Genomic DNA, 12,384 nt, shown 5'->3' on the forward strand with positions numbered 1-12,384 from the left:
GATTCAGCTCATTTCGAAAGGGGATGCCGGGACAGGCATAAAATGTTTCCTTCCTTTATTATTTTTATTTCGGTCTATAATAAAACCACTAACTACTACTACTTGGGAGGGAAATCATCCAGCCATGCACGAAGCTCGCGCGAGCGCTGCTGTTCTCGCTCATAACTGCCTACGCTTCGTGGGAGCTCACAGTCGATTTTACGAAGATTAAGAAAAAAGGAAATAAAATTATGCTTGTAATATGACTGCATTGACCTGTTTTCTATGAGGCTTACGACTTCCGCGAGTGGTCATGCCAGTTCATTGAACAAAAATAATTGCATGCATGCTTGCCGAGACTGTCATCTTTTTCTAGGCAAAAATTGCTAATAGATGCGTGTACTAAGGAGTGCCACATATTGTGCTGGAAGCGAATATGACTGTCGCAAGATTTGAAGCAAACACTGCACAGCAGCTGGCAGCTTCCCGCCACTCCTTGCAGCTAGGAGAGGTCCTCCATGGCTGAAAGGACTGCTTGTGCCCACCAAGCCAAGCACGCCCCCATGGTCACGTGCCTCTCTGACGTCATATTGTTTGCAAACAGGGAGAGGTCTATTGTCGGATCTCTAAGAAATAAAAACCTGATGATTGGACAATTTTTCAAGTTTCACTAAGGTATCAACCCAACCAGACAAGTTACCTGTCGAAATTTTTAGTTTTCAAGGGTGCGCACACTAGGACTCTCTAATGAAGATTACACTGGGTACACTGTCTAGATTAACATGCAAAGTGGAAAGAAACTAAACAAGGAAATGTAACAATTCGTAGTTTGCGCATGTCAGTATTTACCCAACATGTGTTTAGTTTCAATTATTCTATTCGGTTGTTAGTCAGTTGTAAGGGTGGAATTAATGATGTACGACATACAACTTGAGAGTGCATTCACTGACAAGTGTCCGGAGAAATTGCGTAGGCAATCTGTGCCTTTATTTTGGAGTCTCAATTGCGTGATTTTATGTAATCGATGCACTGTGTGCAGTAAGTCTGTCACCATTTTTACTTAAGCTAATTTGACCCATACACGCCAACTAAGTTTTACCAGCGCGGGAGTGCCACGTAGGCGTGTCCGTTCCTTTTGAGCGGGCTTCTAAATACGTGCTGTGTTGTGTTATTACTGTTCTAGTCACTTTGCTTTTGTTTCGAAAGTTATGACAGCACAATTAACTGCAATTTGTTGACTCTACGCCTAGATTTTGGGACGCGTGCTTTCCAGAGGTCCATTTACTTATGTTTAACTGCGGCTATATTTCTTTTTCGTTTCTTGTGAGTACGTGCTACTCTGCTAAGGCTTTCGAGAACTTGCACCCATTTGACTGATTCGTCCCCTTGGAGCCACCTTAACACGATCCTGTGTGCACGGTATTTTGTGTAAAAAAATGTCGACTATTTTATTCTCTTTCAATATGCACCTTTATTTCGAAGCACATGCCTTTCTATGTCTCTGGAATGGGTGAATAATAATTTGATATTCATACCTAACTTCAATTTTCTGTGTTGCCTGCAATATGAGAGAGCCAAAATTAATAAAGTGCTATTTTTTTCCTCAGATATTCATCTTCTCTATCAGGGTCACATTAGCAGTGCTGAGGGTGCGGATACAAAAAAGAAAAACTTATAGCGGCTTCATATAAGCTACAGCTTTAGTTAATGGTTGACAAGAAAAGACATTTTAAGAAAAGGGACTTACGCAGTGCAGTGCCAGTAATACTGCTGATGTGTTCTCCCCATCTGAGATCATTAGTGGACGCGACACATAAAACTTAACTTGAAAAAGGACAGTGCAGTATACGTCAATTATTTCGCGCTCAAATTTCGAAGGCTATTTTTTTTTCTTGGTTATGCCATTGCTACAAATGTGTTTCTGTTAATTGTCACCTTCCGGTTGTTGCACCTATCTTCAATTTTTTTCCAGCAATCCGTTAAGTATGGCTTCATCTTCACGGCTTCTCATTTCTCTGTAGATTGTACAATTGCAATCAATGAGTTTCATCTTATAGTTACTGCCTGATGTACTCTCATCCATAAAGATAAAAAACGGCGACGGTCCCAGGACAGAGCCTTGAGGAACTCCGGATGTGGCTGGCACCGATTTGGATTTTGCGTGATGATAAGAGAACAATTATGAACATCGCTGCAAGAAGTCTTGTATTTGGACCAAAACTTTAGCATCAACAATGAAACCCCTCAACTTGGCGATTAGCTTTGAATGACATATGCGGTTGTGGTTTTGTGGGGTTTAACGTCCCAAAGCGACTAAGGCTATGAGAGAGGCCGTAGTGGAGGACTCCGGAAATTTCGACCACCTGGGGTTCTTTAACGTGCACTGACATCGCACAGCACACGGATACCACTCCGTTTCGCCTCCATCGAAATGCAACCGCCGAAGTCGGGTTCGAACCCGGGTACTCCGGCACAGTAGTCGGGCGTCTTACCACTGCACCACCCGGGCGGGGTAGAATGACATATGCATTTGGAATTTCGCCGGAACCACTTGCTTCTTTTGTCCAGACCGAGCTGAGGATGAAGAATCACAGCATCGGTAATGATAAAGGACTGAATTTTCGGAACATCACGTGTTTCTATTTCAGGTTTAACATATTATGCTACCAAAAAAGTTACCGACGATTACGTTACTTCCTAATGCGAAATTTGAGCGCAGCAAATAAGCTGTTTCACCTTTTCGATAAATTGAGGCAAAGAAATCGAGCAACACATGTAGGCGCTATCACAGAATTTTTATTTTTATTTTTCACACGTATTCAGATAATTTCGCAGTGGCGAACGGCAGCGGCAATTTCGGCTCAGGCGGTGCACATATACAGATCCGCCGCCACCGAACTGGCTCTCTGATTGCCACCGCACAGGGGTTGCATTGGAGGAGGAGCGAAGAAAGGGATTAAGTTCGAGCCGGCGCTTTGACAACCGGAGACTCGCAGGAAGAGGGGGGAGGGGGGCGGCGTGTACACCCAGTGACAAACGATGGGGGCAGAAGCGCGCGCAGTAAGCGGACAACGCGATAAAGGGAGGAGGGAAGAGATAGCAGCGACTGACTGATGGTGCTGACGCCGATAGTGAGTCAACCTCAGCTGCGGAGTTGGTTTCAGGGACAACGCCGCCGATGCCGACGCAAACAATATGATACCCTCGCTTCCGCAGCGCCAAGAACCAGGTCTAGCCGTGGGAAGGTGGTCACGTATTCGTCGACGTGCCGGGGCCTACGTGAAATAACCGGCGCGTCGGCAATTGAAGAGCATCCTATCCGCCACACAGGAACAGGGGGCCGCCACACAGGAACAGGGGGGGGGGGGACCCTCCCCTCCCCTCCTCTTTCTGCATGGCGGCGACGGTGTTCTATGCAGTCACGTTATCTTGACTCTCTAGCGGCGTCAGCGGCATCCAGCGGTATCAGTCGGTCGCTGCTAGCGCTGGGGGGATGAAAGGGGGGCGGAGCTGGTTACGAGGCCGACGACGACGCCGATGCGAAACCCAGGAACGGACGCCAAAGAGCTGCGCTCTAAAAAGAAAACAGAGAAATACATAATGCGCATGTGACAGACACTGTACCACTCTCTTCCTCTCACCCACCCAGTTATTGTTAGTGTTATTATTATTATTATTATTATTATTATTATTATTATTATTATTATTATTATATTATTATTATTATTATTATTATTATTATTATTATTATTATTATTATTATTATTATTATTATTATTATTATTATTATTATTATTATTATTATTATTATTATTATTATTATTAAATTTCTGGTACGTCCCCTCCGATTCAGGCACTTCCGGCTTGTGTCGCATGAACGCCGTACGAAAGGAGCGACGCCGTACCGCCAATCCCACACTTGAATGAGCACTGCAGCGAACGCGCGCCAAGGAACGCCACACAACAGGAGCGTCCGGTGCACCGTGAAAACACGTACTTGCAGTGGAAAGTGTTACAGGTACTGCGCCTTCCCTTTCCTGTAAACCAAATACAATTATATCTAGCGCTACAATGAATGCACGCCAAAGAAAGGACCCCTCCTAGCAAATGCTCGGCAAGAGGCACGCGATACCGTGTGCAGCGCCGACGTTCAGCTTTCCGCATTTCTCCAATGCAGATACTGCAGTGTTCTCGCAATTTTTTTAAAGAACTATTACTTCATTGGTCTTGATATCGTGGCGGAGACCTTTAACATGATGTTTCGGTAACTTAACGGGTAATCCAAGAATATTTCTACAGGCCTTTTTGATGAACGGGGAAGAAAATTGGATATGCAGTGTCTCTGTACTTTCCGTTCCTTGCCTTAAACATTATTACAAGAATAGTCACTTCATTTTCATTACGTTTTGCCATATTTCGTGCATACTGTTACATTATTGTGGGCCGTTAATTTACTGTGCTGGTTTTTAACTTGCTGTTTCATTTGTATATGTGTGCTCTTTCTGTGCTTCATAATTTTCATGTTATATATGTATATCTTCGCCTTAATGTCACACGTCCTGTTGCTCTGCCATTACTGGGCCTCGGGCATCTCTCAAGCTATCGTTGTACCTTTTCGCCCGAGGCCATTTCCTGTATATTACTGGAAATAATTTTTTTTTTCCAATTTTCAATTTTAATATAGCCAAAAAGCCCAGGTCATCAAACAGTGATGTCAGTATATATACATCACGACAGTTCGCAAAAAAGAATCCTTACGTCGTCAGCTTTGTCAAACTTACTGTTCAAGATTCAAGTAGAACGAGAGGAAGAAGATAGCTACACGGTATGAAAGCGCACTGAACAAGAGTAGAGATAGGGAAGCCTGAGTTCGCAGGTGGAGCCATTGCCTGTCCTTTTTCAAGAATCTGCACCGAGACTGCTTTAGGTGCTGACTAATCATCCACCCCGCATTGTAGTTTTTCCTGGCACTGCCGCTTGTATTTCTTTTTCGGGCCACAGGATCATAGGTTTCAGGCTGCGAAATACATACTGAAGAAACTTTTTTTTTTTTCGCTCCTTGACCTACTTTCTTCTCACCCACCCTCCACTACCTCACCCCTTGACTTACTCTATTCTCATCCACCCTCCCGTCCCCAGCTTTTCTTCTTGGGAAGCAAATGTGTATTTAAACCCCTGCCAGTGATGATCGCTCTGCCTATAGGAAGACAAGTCCACTTGTCAAGACTTTAGGGCCTACACCAGCGTAGGAAATCTCCTATACCTACAATGGATTTTTGCTGCACTGGTGTAGCTGGTGCAGACAAAAAAAAAATGACCCTGTCGGCTCGACTTGCGAACTGAGGCTTCCCCTCCACTACCCTTGTACTGTGCTCTTTCTTACTGTTCAAGAAGTTTAGGCCATGATGACAAAATCCCAGACGAAAAGAATAAAAGTGCGCTAAGGAAGACGGGACAAATACCACGATGGCGCCGCAGGCCATCTTCGGATTCGATGCCTACCCACTCTTGTGGGCATTACGCGGCGTCCCCCTTTTTGGGGTATGGCCCTCACCTCGAGCAAAAAAGCTCCCCGCGGCTCCCAATTAAACCTCTTGGGAGGAAGGTAGGAAGTGTTGAACGGATGATGATGGGTCGATGAGTTACTTCTGACTCCGGGGCGCGGCACTTTCGGATGTCACGTCCCCTTCCCATCTGACAACGGCAACACTTAGGCTGTTATCCCTCTCTTGTCCTGTCTTCCTTAGCGCTGTTTCGTTCTTTTCGTCAACCCGTGCCAACCAGATGTATTCGCCCTGTTCTGTAGTTTCCAAGGGTAGAACTCAAGTCGGAATATCATGGTCAAAAATACATTTGATGATCTCATTCTGAGTCCGGTCCACGGGACAGTTTTCACTGTGAAATGTACCATCAAGTAAGTTTTTCGACGTGTCTTGAGTTCGGGTTGAACAATATTGTAAATTGCAAATATTGTAAATAAGAACCAACCTGAATAATAAAAAACACGTTCCCGCCGTGTTCCCCTCTTCCTTCTGCGGCCGCAGTGCCACTACATGCAAGACGTCAACGCGATAGCAGCGGGAGAAATGTAAAAGCTCCCCTCTGCCTAGCGATCGTCGACGCATACTCACGCACCAGATCTGAGGACTACAGTTGACAGTTGTCCTTCATAGGACAACAGTAAGATGGACTGTGAGGTAGAGAAAGAGAATTCGTATGTTGACACATGGCACTATTTTTTCGCCCGCTGCCTTTGAGCAAACGCCAAATGTTTTACGGTTTCTTTCGCACTTTAAACACGAGCAGTAATCACCTTAAAAACCTGCCCTTTCCCTGTTGACAAACTTGACATAACGACAGTGATGCGCGTTACCCCTTCTTGGCTCCCATTGGCGGTCGTCAGTGTTCTAATTATCGGTAAATTATTTCAGATACTATTCGAATGATTCTAATGACGTCTGCGTGACTGCATATAGTTGCTGCCAACGTAAGAATACCTAAAGGAATCAGCCGTTGAGGTTATAGGTGACATTGTTTTGCTCATTGTCTTGTTTCGTAACCTGTCGAGAAAGTGAAGATGCGTTGAGGCTAGAGGAAAGTCCAAGGACGAGAACGGCCATCCTACGTGACCCAAGCTCTATGGTTGCATTTGCATGAAATTAAGTGGTGAAGAGGATAGATGGAGCTGTCGTGTCCTGTCGACGGCTTTGGAGTCTGCGCGTATCGTGCACGGTTAGTTCGGGCAGACGTGGATACGGACGCTCAATGACCGAACAAACCGCAGTTTATAGCTGAAGGTGCTTGGAGTGGATGGTGTATTCTGAGCTAAACATAATGTCAATTCAAACTTTAGGACTTAACTTTAGGTTATAATCATTGTCACGAAGTATTTGTGTATTGCTTGTGTTGGGAAAAATGTATTTCAGGAATTTTACTTGAATTGATACGTAGCATGTTGGGTAATGTGCTTGAGAAAAAATAAATGCTTGGATTTGGAAGCTTGTGAGTTTTAAAAGTTTTCAGCTTCATGATATTTCTGCCATGTTGTAGGATCGTTAGTTTGTATGGTTGATCGAAAAAGCCGTTTCTTGTTGTTAAAGCGCTTTAATGTGCTATTGAACTATGGTGATGCCAGGCACTCGGTTATAGTGATTGTGCCAATATATTTCTTGATGAAGTCACGTATTTCGTTCTTGAAAAGTAGCCAATATTAGTCTCGGGTACGCGTTGGTCTCCGTCGATTAACGAAGTACAGAATACGTCATGCTCTTCGTTAATGCCCTTGTAATCGCCTTTATCATAAAGTGTAATTGTTTTCGCTACTTTATGAGCTTGGAAAGGTTTCTGGAAAATGTATTATGGATTACTGAATGATCGCTTGGCCTGCCAGATATGAAATATGACAGTGACAATATATTTTCTGGGTGTGACGTTAGTATCAGATCAAGTGCCTTAGTTGATTCGGTAGATTGTGTAATAGGGCAGGAGTTCATTTGCGTTAAGGGGAGGGTTTGGAATGTATTGATAAAATCATATTCGGAAGAATTGGGCGATATCTTAGACGGGTTACACCAGTCTATTGTGGGAAAGATAGAAGCATGCGGAAGTTTCGTGATTATTATTTGAAGTGCGCTGTGAAATAAAGAACTGAATGATGCGTCATTATCAGGAGGACGATAGCAAACACCGTTTATCGTTGGTAGAAATGAGGCGTTGGAGCATAGGAATAATATTGCGAGATCCGATTCAATGTTTAAACCGTAGGAGTGAAGGCAACGATGGGCGGCTACTAACACGCCACCGCCTCATTTGCCAACACGATCACAGCGGAAAACGTATCCTACACTTCGTTATTGCGTGTGGATTTGTTTTACCAAGTTTCTGTTAGTGCGATTGTGTTACACTCAGTCATTTCGATAAGGCTACATAGTGCATCCCTTTTTTGTAGAAGACTTCTAATGTTAGTATAAAGAAACTAAATAGAATTTGAAACCAATAGGGTATCTGTTTTGTTGCGTGAACGAATGTATATGTGGTGTTCCCTATTGTCATTTTATTCGTACAAACAGTGATTTTTTTCGTTCGGCTTTTTGCAAATTCGATGAGATTCTTGCGGGCGAGACGGGTGTTGTAGGAATAATCTTCAGAAATTCAGTTGTTTGTTCCTTTTAACTTCTTTGAGATAGCGACTATTTGCTACTTTACTTCAAAATCCGCGAATTTGGATCTTGTTGGTCTCTTTGTTCCAGTATCGCAACGGCCATGGCGGTGGGCTCGTTCGATATTTATAGGTTCGATGTTAATACTGAGGTTAGTGCCGTAGAGTTCGATAATTAGCCTTTCTTATTCCGCCCACGTTTCCCAGTTAGCGTCATTGAGACCAAAGAAAACGAGATTGCAACGGCGAGCGCGGTCTTCGGAGTCATCCAGTCTAAGTATAACATCAGAAATCTTAGAAGCATTGTTTTCTGCAAGGCACTGGATGTCCTCAAATTGAGCTTTGAGAGCATCTAATGAGGCGATGTCCCCTTCTGTTTTTGAGAGCCTTGTTTAAATTTCTTCGAATATATTTTCTTGTTCAGCTAATGTTACATGAATCGTTTTCATTTCTTCTAGTAGAGTAGCCTGCCCTGCCTTGAGATCCTACAGTGCTTACAGCAAGGCATTATTATCGGCTTCGCCACAGCGGGTGAGAATAGGCCCAGAGTTTTGTTGCGGGCTTGGCGGGCTTGGTTAGCATCTGACCAGCTGAAAGATCAGCTGGCCTTGGGGACCATTGCCCAGGACATTCTTGACGTTTAGTAATGCGTTAAAAATAAAGTAGTTTCCTCTTCCTCATATTCAGAAATTCAGTAGTTTGTTCCTTTTAACTTCTTTGAGATAGCAACTATTTGCTTCTTCGACTCTTGTCGGTCTGTTTGTTCCAGTATCGTAACGGCCATGGCGGTGGTACCGTTCCATATTTATCGGTTCGTGTTAACACTGCAGGTTAGTGCTGTAGAGTTCGATAATTATCCTTTCTGATTGCTCCCACGTTTCACGGTTACCATCTTTTAGACCAAAGTAAACGAGATGGCAAAGGCGAGTGAGGTCTTCGGAGTCATCCAGTCTAAGTTATACCATCAGAAATCTTAGAAGTATTATACTGCAAGGCACTGCATGTCCTCAAATGAAGCTTTAGTAGAGCCTAATGAGACGCAGTCATCTTCTATTTCTGAGAGAGCCTTGTATTATTTTCTTCGAACGTCATCTCTTGGTTAACTAATTTGGTATCGATATTTTTCATTTCTTTTAGTAGAATGCTCCAGTGCTTGCAGCAAGTCATTATTATCGGCCCCGCCAGAGCGGGTGAAGATAGGCCCAGGGTTTTGTTCGAGGTCGCCGCAGAGCAGACAAAGATTAACCAGCGCATGCGCACAGTCAATCATAAGAGCAATGAAACTTCATGGAGCTCGGCAGCGCAACAAGACCAGCAGAACTGGTTAGCTTTGCGAAAAGTTCATAATCATTTACCTGCATATGGAAAAGGTGAGGCATATCAAATCTGGGCGATGTCATGCCGCCAAGTCCACTGAAGTGTGTGGGTGTTGATTTCGGCACGTTTTATATAAGGTGGCGCTGCTGACGGTGACGGGCGCACAGATACCGCGCAGCTGGGCAGCTCCGGGGGTGCCGCTGTAGGGCAGAATTGCGGATTAGGTGTCGGCGCTTCCTCGGATGGTGACGGCCGGTGCAGTTATCACCGCACTTCCACGGTGATGGCGGGTAACCAGGTCTGCAGTGTTGGAGCGGCAGGGTTCATAGAGCAGCCGGTGATGAGACCGTATGGCCAGCAGCATGCGAGGACGAGCAGCGGCACATGGAAAAGGTGAGGCATGTCGAACCTGGCCGATGCCATGCCGTCGTGTCCACTTATGTCGCCTTATGAGTGTTGCATTTGCGCATTGTAAGCTTTATGTCAGTCACTTCCGTGAAGGTGCACCGCAACATCGACCAAGTTGAAGTCATCGGCAAATTTTCGTTATGAGTTCTTTTTCGCAGAGGCGTTTATTGCGAAACCACTGATCCAACTGCAGCCGTCCCGTGGAATGTCTTGATCGCCGAAATATGTCTGTGCATGAAAACGGTTGTATAGCAACGCTATAACAGTTAGCCTAGCAAATTTATGACTGTGTTTAATAGCCATGACTATGGTCACTCATTTACTTTTGAATTTTGGCCTGTACAATGCCCAGTGATATTTAACTTGGCAGTATTGTTTTTATTAATGTTTACCTACCATGCTAATTCGCATTAAAGTCAGAACCAAATCGCCTCAGATGCTCTTATCGACTCCGAGGCAGCGACAAGTCCCCCAGGAAGGTGCTGCGCAGTCGCACGGCAAATAAAAACGCAGTTTGCGCAACATTTTATGGCAATGTGAATTATTCCACGAACAAACGCTTCGGTGCCTGTCCTGTGCACGGCATATATTGAAACACCTGCCATTAAGAGGTAACCCTTTTGACAACGGTAGCCCCCTTGGCGCACGATAGCGTTTAGCTGGTTGTGTTGTGGTTGTTGTGCACCCTTATATAAAATAGAAGACACCCACTAGGTTGTGAGCCTCTATTAGACCCAACACGTCAACAATATTTTGTCCTGCTTGTCGTCACTGTCTGTTGCTGGCAGCGTCATATATAGTCGTCAGACGTCCTGGAGTCTTGTTACTCGTCCTTCAAATAATGGCTGATACTAGGGTACAGGTTTTTAACCTTTCATACCTTCTCCTCTGTGCAGCATTACCTTGGATTTCAACGGAAATCTAGCAGCCTTCACGATGGACCACCTGCAGCACGTCCCAGACAGAGAGCAATCACCGCTGTTGTCGTCTCAGGAGAAGGGGTCACGTGGTGGAAGTCCCACCGAAGGACTTCAAGCTTCCAACGAGCCGCCGCTTGACCTCTCGCGCAGCGAATCATCGTCTCCCAGGACGACTCCTTCGCCACCGCACAACTCCAGCGGCAGCACGTATAACTGCTTCGACAGTGGTGATGAAGGGTACCGCGCGTCTGCTGAGAGCAGCGAATCGTCTTCGTCTGCTGTCATTAACGCAGCTGTCGATGGTTGCGGCAGTGTTCATGGATGGCCGACGCAAGACCAGTGTACCACTGGACCGACGCGCCGTCGAGGACGGAGGCTTGCAGAACGTAAAAACCAGGCGTACTGGGAGCGCCGCAAGAGAAACGAGTCGGCAAAGAGGTCGCGGGCCGCGCACAAGGTCTATATAGAAGAGATGGCCAGGCTAGTACACTCTAATAAGGTGAAGATTGCTGCCCTGAAGTCACAGCTGCACGATAGCCGGACCGAGCTTGATTTCTTGTGGGCCACCTTCTATGGTCGAAAACGTTCAGGCGCGGTTGCTCTCACTCGCCGTGCTTCCACGCCATGATACAACGCGCCCCAGATTATGCTTCTCAGTCTCGCCATGTTTGAGGCGCGTTCCAGACCATGTGCGACGACTGTTTGGAGTAGGTGTTACGCAGCGTCTGGTGATTCAGAAGAGTGCAGATCCCTGTGAAGAAGAGCTGAAGAAGAAGCAGGCCAAATTGTAACCGAAAGCCAAGAACGGCGAGAAGCTTGGTTGGTAGATGAAAGAAAACGCACGCATGAACGAGATAGAAAGGCAGCGGAAGCTGCCGCTACTTCGACCACGGTTTTAACTGCCGGTGATACTGAACCGATGTGAACTTTTAGTCTAACATATATGTCGCATACACATGAGTGAATCTATTTTTCATAAATAAATATTTAATACCATCGAAACAACTGTGTAGCCATGCTTTACTGAGCTGACGCTCGTGTAATAAGACGTAACCGGGATAAATCTCCGCAATATTTTATCCTGCATTGTACGAAAATAACCAACAGGGCCCTTCTAGAGCCAGTTACTCGGTCGAATGGCCGTGCCCAACTTTGAACTAGGTGAATGGATTACCTCGCACACTAGGACTCTGTAATGAAGATTATATTGCGCACACTGTCGAGAATAACATGTAACGTGGAAAGGAAAAATATCTAGGTCGCGCAGTGTATCTGTATTTAAACCACGTGAATAGTTTCGGTATTATTAGGTTCAGTATTTTTTGAGTTGCAAGCGTGAAGTTAAAGAAGTACGAAAGACAATTCGAAAGAACATCCACTGACAAGGGATCCTGCAAATGGCATATATAAGCTGTGCCTTTGTTTTAGAGTCTCAGGTGCACGTTTTTATTCATTCGATACATTATGTGCAGGATGTGATCATTTTTTACTTAAAACAATTTACCCATTCACGCCGAATAAGTTTTTGCCAGTCTAGACACAAGCGCGGACAATCTCACTTAGGCGTGTCCGCTCCTTTTGAGGGGACTAGTAAATACGTAC

General features: G+C 45.0%; 1 protein-coding gene across 1 annotated transcript; it reads left to right on the forward strand.

Annotated features, from left to right (window-relative positions):
- The first annotated feature begins 9,626 nt into the window (after window positions 1-9,626).
- Window positions 9,627-11,781, forward strand: LOC146176041 (uncharacterized). The gene is made up of 2 exons (XM_084580905.1): window positions 9,627-9,847; window positions 10,759-11,781. The coding sequence occupies exons 1-2, from the start codon at window positions 9,738-9,740 to the stop codon at window positions 11,408-11,410; spliced, it is 762 nt and encodes a 253-aa protein (XP_084437031.1). The 5' UTR covers window positions 9,627-9,737; the 3' UTR covers window positions 11,411-11,781.
- Window positions 11,782-12,384: the final 603 nt, after the last annotated feature.

This window comes from Amblyomma maculatum, chromosome 10, assembly GCF_055883805.1.
Source record: "Amblyomma maculatum isolate TAMU_Amacu chromosome 10, ASM5588380v1, whole genome shotgun sequence".
Taxonomy (NCBI): domain Eukaryota; kingdom Metazoa; phylum Arthropoda; class Arachnida; order Ixodida; family Ixodidae; genus Amblyomma; species Amblyomma maculatum.